A 15,255-nucleotide genomic window follows, 5' to 3' on the forward strand; every position below is an offset into this window, starting at 1 on the left:
AAGTAAACTGGGTGTGGTGGCACATGCCTATAATTCTAACACTCAGGAGGCTGAGGCAGGAGGTTTGCTTTGAATTTGAGGGCAGCCAGGGCTACACAGTGAGTTCAAGGCCAGCCTGGGCTGAATAGTGAGATCCTGTCTCAAAAAAGTAAAAAAAAAAAAAAAAAAAAGAGCTGCAGCTGTAGCTCAGTGCAAAGGCCCTGACTGGGTTCAATCCTGAGTACCATGAGGAAAACAAATAAGATAAAAAGATAAACACACACACAAGAAGAACCAGCAGACAAGGATAGTGAGGGAAACATTTTGGGGACAAGAAAGAACTGGTTAACTTATACTCTATTTTTCACTGTGTACCATCTGACTCTTGTGTAAAGAGAATGTTTAACTTGTGTAATTCTTTTTTTAAAATTTTATTGGTATATTTTAGTTATACAATATGACATTCATCATTGGAAATTTGCACCTTTACATAATCCATCTTGGTTCTTATTTTTTCCCCATTCCCTGCCCTCCCTTCAATCCCTCCATCCCTCCCTATTTACAAAGACTTTGTTTCTATTTTTTCATTTTCTCATATTAATTCCATAACTTGTGTAATTCTAAAATAAAAACTAGAACAAAATATACCAAGATGTTCACAATAGCTGTCTTTAGATAATGAGATTATAGGTGATTTTTTAGGTGATTTTTCTTTTACTTTTCTTTCAAAATTTTCCAAATTCTATAAATAACACTCTTACTTTTATAATGCAAAAAGCAAAAAGCAAAAAAAAAAGACACTTTTAAAGATTTCATTAGCTTTTAAGAGAATTATCTTCATTGCTTTTTAAAAATAATAGCAAGAAATACAGACTTTTTATAAAATGTCAAACAACACAGAAAGATATGTGAGAAAGTCTCTTTCACTCTCTTTTTACTTTTTGTTTATTTATTTTATATATATATATATATTTGGTACCGGGTGCTTGCTCAGCAGGTGACGAAACCACTGAGCTAAATCATCCCTGGCCCTGTTTATTTATTTTTTGAGACAGGCTCTCACTACATAGTTCAGGCCAGCCTCAAACTCTCAGAGAACTTCCTGCCTCTGCCTTCTGAGTGCCAAGATTACAGGTGTGCACCACCACACCTGGTTTTCTTTCTCTTTTAAAAATTATTATTTTGGGGGGCCGAGGATTTAGCTCAGTGGTTTCATCGCCTGCTGTGCAAGTGCAAGGACCCGAGTTTGATCCCCGGTACCAAAAAAAAATTATTATTTTTTAACCAGTGGGGATGGAACCTAGGGCCTTTGCAGTGAGCTATATCCCTAGACTTTAAAAAAAAATTTTTGAGACAGGGTCTTGCTAAGTTGCTAACTTGCCTAGGCTGAGGTCAAACTTGTTATCCTCCTGACTCATCTTTCCAGAGTGTTGGGATTACAGGCATGTGTCACCACACCAGGTGAAAGTCTCTTATAATTTCATCTCCTTCTAGAGCTACTAGTCTCTGAAACTTTTAAATTCTTGCATACTTATATTAAGAATTTTAAAATAATTTTAAATTGACAACAGAGGCTGAAAACTGGAATGCACTCTTTTTACACCATCTCACCAAATGAGCCCACCCACTCTCTGGGGGTAGATTTTTTTTTTTTTTTTTTGGTACCGGGGATCGAACTCGGGTTCTTGCACTTGTGAGGCAGGGAGCAGAACCACTAGGCTAAATCTCCGGCCCCTGTTTTTTGTTTTTTCAGCTCGGTCTCAGTTTTGTAGTGTAGGCTGGGCTCAAACTCATGGCTATCCTGCCTCAGCCTCCTAAGTGCTGGGATTACAGGTGTACACCACCACACTGAGGTAAATGTTATGCTCCAAGAAACTACAGTCAGGGGTCCCATGGTTAGCAAGTTGACTAAAGTTGTGCTGTGGTAACAAGCAGGGCTGGCATTCAACTCCAAGTCCAAGAGACCCAGCTAAGCCACCACAGCCTCAGGGCCACTGCCATCATGGTGGGTGGGGCCAGAGTGATTAGGAGGCCCGGGCTGGAGCTGCTGCGGCCCCTCATCCAATTACTGGGAGGGAATGGGAGTCTGAGCAAGGATCTCTGAGTTTGGTGATAAGGCAAAGACCTTGACTGGGGGAGGAGAAACTGATAAGTGGGCATTTGGGGCATAACGGGTCCTGGGGGGACACTTTACAGTGGTCACCAGAGGCGGGGGAATTGAGCGCCCAGGAAAGAATCTGCACCCTAAAGGGTTAGCCGGGCAGGAAAGCCCTGGAGGGAAGCTGCCACCAAAGGCTGCCTTGGGCCTTCACCTCCCCCACTGCCAGGGAGGAGACGGGCAGATGGGATTGGTTGCTTCAGGGATTATTTGAAGCCTTGGGCCCCAGGTGAGCTCTGTGTGTGTGTGTGTGTGTGTGTGTGTGTGTGTGTGTGTGTGTGTGTGTGTAAGAGAGTGGGGGACACCTTGGGACCATCAGGACTGAAGCTCCATCGTCTTTCCTGGGACTAGGAATTAGGTGCCCCAGGATAAGGCCCCTGGCCTGGTCAGATGCTCTTTGGAGCTAGGCACACTTTGGGAACTGGAGATACTGATCCCCAAGCCTGGGGGATGCTCAGCAGGGACACAGCCTTTGGAGAAAGTGGGGCCTTTCTGGAAGGGAACTGGGCCTGTAGCAATTTGAAGGGACAGAGAGTCCTTCTTCGACCTGCCTGTCTTGCAGAGTTGGGTTAGAAGGGCTGATTCAGGCAGAGATGCAATCTAGGGTTTCAGAGAGCCCCACAGAGCTGGGTATGGGGGCACATGTCAGAAATCCCAGCATCTGGGAGGCTAAGGCAGGAGGATCACAAGTTTAAACTCCGTATAGGCAATTTAGTGATTTAGTGAGACCCTGTTTCAAAATAAAAAATAATTTAAAAAGATCTGGGGGTGTAGCTCAGTGGGAAAGCCCTGGGTTTATCTCCAGTCCTGGAAAAAAACAATCAGAGGGCCAATCTTTCTCTAACCAGTCACCTATGGCCAGTTTCTGGGCTTCAGCTTTTCTTCCCTCCTCCCCAAACCTGGCCACATACTTCTCCCTTCGGTCTTTCTATCTAAAACCTTCCTCTCCCCTCCCCTCCCCCCCAAACTGTTTGGAAATCTTTCAACTTTCTTTCAAGTTTTCCCTGGGCAGTTTGGGGTCTGTTTCAGAGCTGGGTCAGGGCCCTGTAACACCCCCAGCTGGGGAGAGTGGATAAGACAATAGCTACTATCACTTTACCATTGGAAGTGACCCCCGAATTTGCACTTCTTTCATCTTGGGACCAGAGCCCTGGAGGGTGGGCGATTTCCTGGGGGGAGTGGCTTAGCCGCTTCCCCACTGGCCAGTTGGCTGTAGACTGTAGACGGTCCACGCTCAATGGTCCACTACAGATATGAGACTGCTGGGGTGAGAGGCGCTCCTCTGGGGACGCTGCCTGGGAGGGCCCGGCCCCAAGGCTGGCTTAAATGTTCCAGGCTGGAAGGTGGAGAGAAACGTGGACGCCCCCCAGGGCTCTGGGCCACCCTCCAGGTCAGTAAACTAGGACATTTTCACACAACTAGGAAGGGTGAGTGCCTCGTACGGTTTGGAGGCCCAAGGGAGTGGGGGCCGACCTCGGGACACCCAAAGGGACCGGTCTAGGAGGGACCCCGTGAAGATGCTAAGTGTGTATTCCCTGGCGAACAGGGAGGAAGCTTTGTTTCAAGGTCTTTTTCTCCCCACCCCCACCCTCCTATCTCCCCTCCCCACCCATACAATGGTCTGGCCTCCGCCCCTCCCCGGGCAGCCGGAGCTTCCCAGGTTGGGTCCCTTGTGCCCCTAGCCCTGGGCCAGCCAGCTCTCTCCCTTGCCACCTGGCGTCCCCAGGGCTGTGGCCTGTGCTGCTTCCCCGGGTGGGCTGCCGTCCCTCTTCTCCCAACTTTCTAGACACGTGGCCCAGAAGAGCAACTGAACTTGGGAACTCCTGAGGATCGGTTGACCTGGTGGCCTCAGGTCTACCCTGGTGACCCCAGGTGCACCCGCTACCCCTGGTGGTGGGAAGTCGCATCCGGGTGACTACCAGTGAGCCCCAGTGGCTGCCCAAGTCCGGCTGGGCCTCTAGGCCACAAGAGAGTGAACCAAGATGGCTGGCAGGCCCTCAGTTCCTGGCCCCGGTGCCGCAGAGCCTGGCCGGGTGAGAAGCCAGTGCCCAGGGGAGAATCCAAGCCGATAGCTTCACTGAGGCCTGAGACCTGCGTGGCCCTCAGGCTTGTTGGGTGTGGTTGGCTACAGAAACTGCAAGGAGGGAAAGGAGGGTCCTGGAGAACCTAGGAGCCCAAGTTTCGGCTGGTGAGGAAGGAACCCGTTCTAGAGGCCAGGGGAGAGTTGGGAGCCTGTCAGCCAGTCTCTTGGCCCATTTTCCTTGACCTATCCAGATCCCTGGCTCCCCCCTGCTAAAATGCTGGGGACCGAGGCCAGAATGGGGCTCCAAGACTGCCATCTGCTCTGTAGGGAGACTGGAAGAGCAAGGAAGTGGCCTTGGTGAAGGTGAGGCTTTGAGCGTCCTGCTGCATCGCCCCCATCCGATTTCTCCTTCTTTGCCTTCAGACTCCTTCCCAGGTGCTAAGATGCTGGCTGGATCCTTTCTGGGTGCCCTGACTTTTCTCCCCTCCAACTTCAAGGGGGTAGGGAGGAGCAGGGAGCCTCCGTGATCAGAGGGGCCTTGCCCCTGGGTGTCCTGCCTTTCCAGATCCCTTCCGAGAGATGTGTGTGAGGCCAGCATGCAAAGTCCGCCAGCCTCACTTTCTACACCGCAGTCCCTGCGCGCACCTGGCAACAGTCCTGTCTGCTTTGCATCGCACCTCCAGGAAGAGCCAGTGCTCCAGAGATTACACCTGAGCCCTATCAGCAATTGTGTACTTAAAGACTAGAGGCTTCCCCGTGCAGCCCTGCCCTAGCCACGCTGCCCTGGCTCTAGTGGTCAAACTTCATGGGTTGGCGGTGGTTGTAGACTCTCTGGGGAGCTGTTTTTTCACAGCAAGTTTTGAGGAAGTCAGAAGTGGGGCGTTTACTCACACCTCCTCTCACCTCTTCGGGGAAGAGGAAGGAATGGGATAGGGTGGAGCCAGGTGGGACTTGGAAGAGGCCGAGGAAGTGAGGGTGGGACCAGGTAGGGTGGGGAGGGGTGGGGTTTGTGCCGCAGGAAGTGCGGTATAACTGGATGTTGTGCTGGAAACACTTGGACACCGCTGCATGAATACAGGCAAGTGGACTTCAACTTCCTGCGCCTGTTTCCTTATCTAGAAAATGACTAGGTTCCTCTCAGTGCCAAATAATCCTCCGGATGGGGAAAATCTAGATGGAATTACAGTGCTTAGGAGGGGAATTCAGGAGGCAGATTGCTAGGGTTGTGTTCCTTTATTATTATTGTTATTATTTTTTATGTGTGTGTGGTACTGGGGATTGAACACAGGGTCTCTGCACTGAGCTACATCCATAGCCCTTTTTATTTTTGAGATAGGGTTTTGCTAAGTTGCCCAGGCTGGGCCTGAATTTGTGATTCTCTTGCCTCCCAGAGTCCTGGTGGACACCTGTAATTCCACCATGCCCAGCTGGTTTTGCAGTTTTTAATAGCTGGGTAACCCCTGAACCTCGCTTTCTCCAGGTGTGAACTAGGCATAATGATTCGAGGGATGGGGCAGGTGTGATGTAGTTCACATGGAGAGAAGGTGAGAGCCACATATAAACAAAATTACCCCCTGAAAAGCCTGAAATTCAAATGATCACTCCCACGAAAGCCCGCAGACATTTGCAATCATCCAAGGGAGCATCTCTGTGTACTAAGAAAATGGGCTCCTTGAGTGGAAGAGCAGGAAGAATCACCTACACCATTTAAATCTATTGTTCTCTCCAGTTTTTTTCCCTGAGATTTTGGTTGAATTACCTGAGTTAAATGCTATAGTGAGCAACCAGTAAATGGTGGTTGTTTTCCTATTTTTATTTTCAGAGTTTTTGTCAGAACACACCTTTATATGTAGCTGCATAACAGTGTTTAACAAGTGATACCGTGTAAGAAAAACAGGGAGAAATGCCATCCTGTTTGTTGGGATGAGCGTCAGAATGAACAAGCACTTCTGTGCCAGCAGTTTGTTGGCCAAGGTTTAATGTTTTTATTGCATAAGTAGAGTTCCCTTTCCTAAGGACTGATAAAAAAGCTTATCTCCTGAGTCCAAGGAAAAGTAATGTTATTTAAAAAGTAAAGTGGATAAAAGATAAACAGAAAAACCCAAATCCAGGTTAAGTAATATGGTGCAAGGAGAAATTTGGTGAAAGTTTATACCATATTTGTTGTAATAATAGACATTTTTTTTTGTTTTTTGTTTTGGTACAGGGGATCAAACTCGGGTCCTTGCACTTGCGCAGCAGGCAGCTGAAACCACTGAGCTAAATCCCTGGCCCATAATAGACATATTTTAAGGAAGCCTATAGCCAAGAAATTTTATCCAATGGTGATTCTGATTACCAGTGTTTTATATTTATTTATTTAGCGGTACCAGGGATCGAACTCAGGACCTTGCGCTTTTGAGGCAGACACCCATGATGCCAGTGAGCTAAATCCCTAGGCCTACCAGTGTTTTTTTTGTTTTGTTTTTTTTTTGGTACTGGGGATCGAACTTGGGTCCTTGCACTTGCACAGCAGGCAGCGAAACCACTGAGCTAAATCCCCGGCCCGGTACCAGTGTTTTATTTTGTTTTGTTTTTTTGGTACCAGGGATCCAACTCGGGACCTTGCACTTGCAAGGCAGGTGCCGGAACCACTGAGCTAAATCCCCAGCCCTTTCTACCAGTGTTTTAAAAACACCTGTAGCGGGGGGGTTTAGCTCAGTGGTTCCATCACCTGCCTCAAAGTGCAAGGTTCTGAGTTCAATCCTAGGTACCAAAAAAAACAACAAAAAAGCACCCAGCACTCAGGAGACTGAGGCAGGAAGATCTCCTCAAATTCAAGGCTAGCCTGGGTTACATAGTTCAAGGTCAGCCTGAACTACACAGTGAGACCCTGTTTCCAAAAAAAAACCCAGAACCAAAAAACAAACAAAAAGCTTGCCTTTATGATTATCAAGTATAATTCTGGTAAGTGACCCTTTAGTGTTTTCAGGGTTTTTTTTCCCCCAATTTTACTGAATCTCAGTACACAATCAGAAAGCATCTTTGTGTGTGTGTGTGTGTGTGTCTGATGCGATTCGAACCCAGGGCCGTGCACATGCTAGGCAAGCGCTCTTATTTTTCGGATTTTTTTTTTTTTGGTACCAGGGATCAAACTCGAGTCCTTGCTCTTGCAAGGCAAGCAACGGAACCACTGAGCTAAATCCCCAGCCCAATCTTTTGAATTTTTTGAGATGGTTTACCTGTGTAGCCTAGCCTGGCCTTAATCTTGTGATCCTCCTGAGTGCTGGGATTACAGTCCTGTGGCACCACGCCCAGTCCAAACATCCCTTTTAAAGGTACAGTTGATGAGCTGAAAAATACATACACCTAAATGCAATGTTTAAACCTATAGCTAATCTAAAGAAATGTAAACACATTCCCTTATTTAAGTATTGAGTTGAGTGCCTGCGACTAGGCCATTAATGAATTGGTTGCTAAATAAGGAATTGTATATAGTATATACAATATTCAAATCAAAGAAATGACAAAAAGGTACTCCAACTTGATGACTCTGCTTTTATTTGCATAACTCAAACGCAGCACTGTAATGTATAACAGAACATAAAACTACAGTACTGTACTGTACAGTACAATCAGAAAAAATTACTGTACTCGTGGAAGCCACCATAAGCCTGGAGTAAATCCGAATGTGGATGGGTCAGAACAGCTGCCATCACCAGGTAGGTCCTTAAACAGGAATATCTGTATTGAACTCTGAGAACAAAGACCCAAGAAACCAGAAAGGATAATGGTGGTCTTTCTAATTTAAAAACAGTGCCAATGGAGGAATGCCCACGCTGCTTTGCAATTGAATGCTAATTGAAATTGGATGATTAGTTTGTGTTGAAAAGGGGCTGAGGGTTGAAACCCCCCTCCCCATGAATGCCAGGCCCAGAGGGAACGTTTGGTTTCAGCTACTAATTTGTGGGACCTTGGGCAAATGAGGCTGTCTTCAATTTCCTGCTTCTCCCTCTGTGAATTGGAGATAGTGGCAGGACCGCCTTAAAGTCCTGCTGTTGGGATTAGAACAGTGCACAGCAAATAGTACATACCCACTAAATCCTAGTTATTAGATGGTGGTCAGTGCTGTGGGTAGACTTGCTGGCCTTTTGAAAAGACTGTCTTTGTTCTAGGACAATATTTTTGGGTTCAAGATCTCTTTACGCTCTTAAGATCTGAGGACCTTGAAGAACTTGTTTGCAGGTTATATCCATCAATCTGGAAGTGTTGCTTAGTAGCAAGATTGCTTGCCTAGCAATTGTGAGGTCCTATGTTAGATTCTCAGCCCTCCTCCCCCCAAAAAAGATCAAGAGAATTTTGTTTTATTTATTTGTTTTTTTGAGAGAATTTTAAAACATTAATTTATTTCAAAATAAATAGTGTGGGCCAGGGATTTAGCTCAGTGGTTCTGTTGCCTGCCTCATAAGCGCAAGGTCTGGAGTTCAATCCCTGGTACCAGGGGAAAAAAAAAAGTAAAGGGGCTGGGGATTTAGCTCAGTGGTTCCGCCACATGCCTTGAAAGTGCAAGGTCCTGAGTTTGATCCCTGGTACCAAAAAAAAAAAGTAACAATCGTTGTTATAAAAATAACTTCTAGAATGCAAAAAAGTAGGAATTCATTTTTTAATGTCTTTTCAAATATCTCTATTCAGTCTGGGGTGTTTTGTTTTTGTTTTTTTTTTGGTACTGGGGATTGAACTTGGGTCCTTGCGCTCACAAGGCAGGTGGCAGAACCACTGAGCTAAATCCCCAGTCCAAAAAGTACATGATTTTGTAATGTCACTGTGGTTATTTGGAAAATACCATTCATTGAGTGATATAGTTCTTTAATGGAAATATTGGCAATTTCATTATACAGTATAAAAAACATTTAATAAATGTCTCCACTGATCTCATTAGAAAAGTCTTTGGGTATTGGGAAGCTGTCAAGCTTATTTGCAGATTTACCAAAAATTGATTCTTTGTGTGTGTGTGTGGGTGTCTTGCTATGTTGGCCAGACTGGTCCTGAATTGAGCTCAAGTGATCCTCCTGCCTCAACCTCCCGAGTAGCCAGGATCACTAGTGTGCACCACCATGCCTGGCTTCAAAATTTAAATTTTCAAAGTAAAGTTCAGAATCTTTTTTTTTTTTTTGTACTAGGATTGAACTCAGAACCTTGCGCTTACCAGACAGGCGTGGTGCCACTGAGCCACATCCCTGGCCCAAAGTTCAGAATCTTTATTGAAGTGGCATTCTTTCTTTCTTTTTCTTTTTTTTTTGGTACCAGAGATTGAACTCGGGACCTTGCGCTTGCGAGGCAGGCACTGGAACCACTGAGCTAAATCCCCAGCCCTGAAGTGGCATTCTTCATTAATTTTTCCCCCCAAAAAGCAGTGACAGAGTTCTTTTGGAAAAGTAAAAAGAGTAAAAGTGAAGAATGAGGGAGAAACTGACTCTGCAGAGCGAGCTTGGGCTGAGAAAAAGATAAAAGAACACCCCTGAGAAAGCAGGGTGGGCTATTGGGAGGAAAGCCACAATAGCCACTTCATTCACTTTTGAGAAAATGTTTGCTAAGCATATCTGAGTCTGCATGACTTAATATCTGTCAGTCTTTAAAAATGGAAAGGAAAAAGAAGCAAAAATGGTATTCCATGCCACAACTATGCTAATTCATCACAAAACTCAGTGGTCCAACTGATAGATTCCTTATACTTAGTATGCAGAAGAAATGTTCTAGGAATACTCTCCATTTAGTCACTCCCAATAATTGAAAAGATGTGCATTTAAGGGTTGCAGTTTAATGCATCTTTACTGCTTCACTGGGGGACATTCTTAAGAGAAACCAGCCACCTTCAATTTTTTTTCAATTTGAAGTACATGGTAGTAAAGGACATAATGACTTGTAGCAGTTTGATATTATTGCCTTGATCATACTAAGATGACAGTTTAATTCATGTGATAATAGAGTGAAAAAAGGCAAAGAATAGCATCCTATCATGAGAATAGTTTAACTTGCAGACTGTCAGAATACTTTGAGAATCACTACTTCAGGGAAAGGCAGGCCAATTTTGGCCATATGTGATTGTAATTTTTTTTGTAATTTTTTTTCTTTTTGTGGTAGTAGGATTGAACTTGGGGTTCAAGGCCCACCCCCATACCGGGGATCAAACTCAGGACCTTGCACTTGTGAGGCAGGTGTGGTGCCACTGAGCTAAATCCTTGCCCTGAACTTGGGGCTTTTGCACTGAGCTACCTTTCCAGCCATTTAAAAAAATTTTATTTTTGTAGTCCATATACTTTTGTCTTTTTTTTTCTGAAGCAAAACATTTATTGGTACATTTTAGCTTTTTTTTTTTCCTGTACTGGGACTCAAACTCAGGATCTTGTTTGCCAGGCAGGTACAGCACCACTGAGCTACATCCCTGGCCCTATTGGTACATTTTAGATATACATAACACTGATCATAGGGGATTTGCACCTGTACATGCTATATCCTACCTCTTCTTTTTTTCCCAATCCCCCCTCTCTTCGACCCTCCTCCCTTCCGATATGCAAAAGGTTTGTTTCCATTTTTCCTTCTATTTTCACTTTTATTTCTTGTCCCTTCCTTTCTTTCCGCCTCCCCCCTCCCTTGTTCCTCTTCCATTTGAACATTTTCTTTCTATTTCCCAATATTAAAATTTTGAGAACTTGTTTGGAGATTCTAGCAGCGGAGCACAGCTACTCATATGTCCTTGATGGAGGAAAGAGTCCTCCTCTATCAGGGGTGGTCGTCCTCTTCAACTCAGTGTGCAGCTTCAGGAGGGACACACATGGAGCAGTGAGGGAGGAAGGGGACATCCGCCTGGCCAGCCAGATCAGCCAAATCAGCCCTGGCAATCAGTGGAGTGACAGATGTCGCAGCCAGATCGCCCTCACATCCTAAACAAATTTTTGAGACAGTTTCGTTAAGTCACTAAGTTCCCTGGGCAGGCCTTGAATTTGTGATCCTCTGCCTGGGCCTCCCAGAGCAGGACAGTACTGGGATAATGCGGGTGTGCCGCAATCCCCAGCTTGTTTTTTTTTTTTTTTGAGATAGTCTCACAATGTATCCCTGGCCGGCCTTGAATTTGTAGTGATATTCCTGCCTCAGCCTCCTGAGTTACCACTCAGGATTACAGGTGTTTGCCACTATGCCAGCTTTCCCGTTTTAAGTCTTTTTAGGGCTGGGGATTTAGCTGAGTGGTGCCGCTGCCTACCTTGAAAGTGCAAAGTCTTGAGTTCGATCCCTGGTACCAAAAAAACAAAACAAAACCCATTTTAAGCCTTTGAGAAGTACAGAGAAGTACAGCTTTTACATCTAGGTAAGTAGAAGAATGTGTATGTATGTATATTTCTATATCTCCATCTGTTACTTTAGCTCAGTTATGTGTGTAACAACTCTGTAAGGTAGATTATTATTGTCCCCATTTTACACAAAAGATAGCAGTGTAGTGGTTGAGTGGCTTGGCTAAGGTGGTCAAGCTGAGATCAGAGCCAAGATTCAAAGTCAAGTCCCAGAGACCACGCTCGTCCCTGTACCTCTGAGTGACTAAACAAACCCAAGGGGGCCGTTAGCTATCATCTGCTCTGGGGGAATGGAAGCAGCTGGACATTGCCTGTAGGGAGGAGGTGCAGGAGTGCACAGGGCACCAATGCTAGGTATGATGCAGCCACCTTGTCCTAACCTCTGCCCTCTGTCCTTTGCCTTGTCAGGATGACTTCTCGGGACCAGCTGGTGGAGCAGGTGCTGAGGGAGCTGCAGGAGGCAGTGGAGTCCGAGGGCCTGGAGGGTCTCGTTAGTGCTGCGCTGGAGGCCAAGCAGGTCCTATCTTCCTTCGCTCTCCCCACCTGCCGCAAGGGGGGCCCCGGGCTCCAGGTGCTGGAGGTGGATTCTGTGGCCTTGAGCCTGTACCCCGAGGATGCTCCAAGGAACATGCTGCCACTGGTGTGCACAGGTGGGGGCAGCCTGCTGTTCGAGGCGGCTAGCATGCTTCTCTGGGGGGATGCTGGCCTCAGCCTGGAGCTGCGGGCACGAACTGTGGTGGAGATGCTGCTGCACAGACACTATTACCTCCAGGGCATGATCGACTCCAAGGTGATGTTGCAAGCCGTCCGCTACTCTCTCTGCTCCGAAGAGTCCCCTGAGATGACCAACCTACCATCGGCCACTTTGGAGGCCATCTTTGACGCGGATGTCAAGGCCACCTGCTTCCCTAGCAGCTTCTCGAACGTATGGCACCTGTACGCCCTTGCCTCTGTCCTTCAGCGCAACATCTACTCCATCTACCCCATGCGCAACCTCAAGATCCGACCCTACTTTAACCGTGTTATACGGCCCCGGCGCTGTGACCACATGCCCTCCACGCTGCACATCATGTGGGCTGGCCAGCCCCTCACCAGCCACCTCTTCCGCCACCAGTACTTTGCCCCCGTGGTGGGCCTGGAGGAGGTGGAGGCTGATGATACTCCCAGCCTGGCTGCTACTCCTCTAGCCCTCGCATCACTGCCCCCTCCAGCCAAGACCCTGGAGCTGCTCAACCGAGAACCTGGCCTCAGCTACTCCCACCTCTGTGAGCGCTACAGAGTCACCAAGAGCACCTTCTACCGCTGGCGGCGGCAGTCCCAGGAGCACCGGCAGAAGGTGGCCACCCGCTTCTCGGCCAAGCACTTCCTGCAGGACAGCTTCCACCAAGGGGGTGTTGTGCCACTGCAGCAGTTCCTCCAGAGGTTTCCCGAGATCTCTCGCTCCACCTACTATGCCTGGAAGCACGAGTTGATGGGCTCTGGCCCTTGCCCAGCCCCAGCCCCAGCCCGGTCCCCGGCCCCCAAAGAGGTACCGGCTATGGGGGAGCTGGAGAAGCTGCTAGGAGAGAAGGATGCTGAGGGGCTGGGGCGCTGTGCCCTGGCACCCACAAACCCTGGAATGGTCTTGATGCAGCGGGCCAAGCTGTACCTGGAGCATTGCATCTCCCTGAACACACTGGTGCCCTATCGTTGCTTCAAACGCAGGTTCCCTGGCATCTCAAGGTCCACCTATTACAACTGGCGGCGAAAGGCCCTCCGGAGGAACCCCAGCTTCAAGCCAGCACCAGCCATTGCAGCTGCCGGGGCCCCCCAGTCAGCATCTGTTGGGGAAGTGGCCCTGCTCCCTTCAAAGGGCGAGGTGGAAGAGCGGGCAGAGGAAGCCACAGGAGGTGGGTCCCCTACGCCCCAGGATCTCCTGCCACGGAGGATGCCATTATCCCGTTGGCAGAGGCGCCTGCGCAAGGCCGCCCGCACGCAGGTGCTGAGTGGGCATCTGCCCTTCTGTCGCTTCCGCCTCCGCTACCCTAGCCTGTCACCCTCTACTTTTTGGGCCTGGAAGAGCCTCACCCGAGGCTGGCCCAGAGCCCTGTCCAAACTCCAGAGGCCATCCCCTTCTTTGGGCAAATGGAGGCAGGAGGCCCAGGAGAAGGAGGCTGGCAGGAACATGACAACTGTGTTGACCCCACCTGTAGGGAGCCTACCAGTGGGGACTTCTCTAGGAAATGATTCTACAAAGGCCCAGGGAGGTCCTTCCAGAGAGGGGGGTCTGCCAGAGGCCACAGCCCAGGGCCAGCCCCACAGTGGGGCCCTGTCAAGCCACCCTCTGGTGGCAGCAGCAGGCCACAGGGATGGCCAGGTGTTGGTGATGGACATGCTCACCACTACAAAGTTCAAGGCCCAGGCCAAGCTGTTCCTGCAGAAGCGCTTCCAGTCCAAGAGCTTCCCCTCCTACAAGGAGTTCAGCACCCTCTTCCCTCTCACTGCGCGCTCCACCTACTACATGTGGAAGCGTGCACTCTATGAAGGCCTCACCCTGGTGGACGGCTGATGGGGAGGTACAAAAGGGGCGGAGAGGAAGGGGACCAGTTGGGAAAGGGTCAGGGACCTGAGTTGTCCCCTGGTTTGGCCAGGATGCCCTCTGCTCTGGTTCTCACAGTGTCTACCCTGATTCCAAGGGCATATTTGTGTTATTTCCTGGCTCCAGGGTAGAGAGAGCCAGAAGCCAGCCATCTGGTCTTCTGTTGAAAGCTACAGCAGCACAGATGTTCTCTTTGGTTGTTGGCTGGTCACATTTTTATTGTTGAGTTTTAGTTTTTGTTTTGATTAAAGTGGGTTGACTGGGCCTGCTTGCTGGTGCTGGAAGCTGTGTATTTGTGTAGGGTGTGGAAGTTGGTTAGCGAAAGCAGCTTTCAGCTTTTCCTGGGAGCAAGAGAAGTATAGTGTGATTATCTGTCCTATGGGGTAGATGTGTCTTCAGTTTCTCTGGGGTGGCACCCTCTTCCCAAAGGAACATGGGAATTGAAGGGGGGCTCTCCTCCATGGCTTCTGCCTTGTGCCCCCAACAGAGAAGATGCCAGATTCAGCATGAGTGGCAGCAGAGATGCACAGGAAGAGCCAGGGATGGTGTCCAAGGGAAGGCCTGAGGACACCTGAGAGTACTGAGGGGCCAGCCTGTCCCCTGCGAGGAGCCTGGACAGGTGAAAGAAAGGCCTGATCTCCACGGGCCTCTGCCAGCTGGCTGAACCTTGGGCACCCTGCGTTTCTGTTGAGCCTCCTCTCAAAGCCTGAGCCACTTCAGTGAGGGACCACTGATGGCCAAGCAGGCAGGAGACTGAATTTGCATTACCCAAGGCTGAAGTTGGAAAACCAAAGAAATAAAGTGAGGTGGTACCCATAGCCCTTGGTCTCTGGTGTCTGTTCATCTTCCTCTTTGGCTCAATGGGATTGAGAGTGAGTTTCTATCTCTTGAGGGGACATGCTTAGGACCTCAGTGGATGGAAGGGGATACTCTGGGGACTCTGCCTTGACTCGGATCTAGAAGTGACAGTCAGGGGCTCCTCCAGTTATGGGTGGGTTCTGGCCGCCTGGTAAGACTCCTCCCTCCTCCCAGTATGGGAGAGACCTGGTCTATCAGGTGTTCTCAAGACCAGGCCAGCATCGAGCATCAAGTCTGTGCCAGGCTTTCTACTTGGTCCTTGCCATGTGCTCAGACAAGGTAGACCCAGTCACAGACAAGGAAACGAAACTTGTGTGGTTAGTTTTCATGCTCC

The 15,255-nt window shown here is 48.4% G+C and overlaps 1 protein-coding gene across 4 annotated transcripts; it reads left to right on the top strand.

Moving 5' to 3' along the window:
• The first annotated feature begins 3,347 nt into the window (after positions 1–3,347).
• Positions 3,348–14,881, top strand: Vrtn (vertebrae development associated). Of its 4 annotated transcripts, none has more exons than XM_021246497.2 (2): positions 3,348–3,527; positions 11,894–14,881. In XM_021246497.2, the coding sequence occupies exon 2, from the start codon at positions 11,895–11,897 to the stop codon at positions 14,031–14,033; it is 2,139 nt and encodes a 712-aa protein (XP_021102156.1). In that variant the 5' UTR covers positions 3,348–3,527; position 11,894; the 3' UTR covers positions 14,034–14,881. The 4 variants fall into 4 exon arrangements, with proteins under 4 accessions (XP_021102156.1, XP_021102158.1, XP_004837260.1 ...); XM_021246499.2 differs by lacking the exon at positions 3,348–3,527 and adding an exon at positions 3,773–4,523; XM_004837203.3 differs by lacking the exon at positions 3,348–3,527 and adding an exon at positions 4,610–5,238.
• The last annotated feature ends 374 nt before the right edge of the window (positions 14,882–15,255 follow it).

The sequence above is a fragment of the Heterocephalus glaber genome, unplaced genomic scaffold, assembly GCF_053883595.1.
Source record: "Heterocephalus glaber isolate CG9 unplaced genomic scaffold, H.glaber_assembly_v1.0 deba00001608, whole genome shotgun sequence".
Taxonomy (NCBI): Eukaryota; Metazoa; Chordata; class Mammalia; order Rodentia; family Bathyergidae; genus Heterocephalus; species Heterocephalus glaber.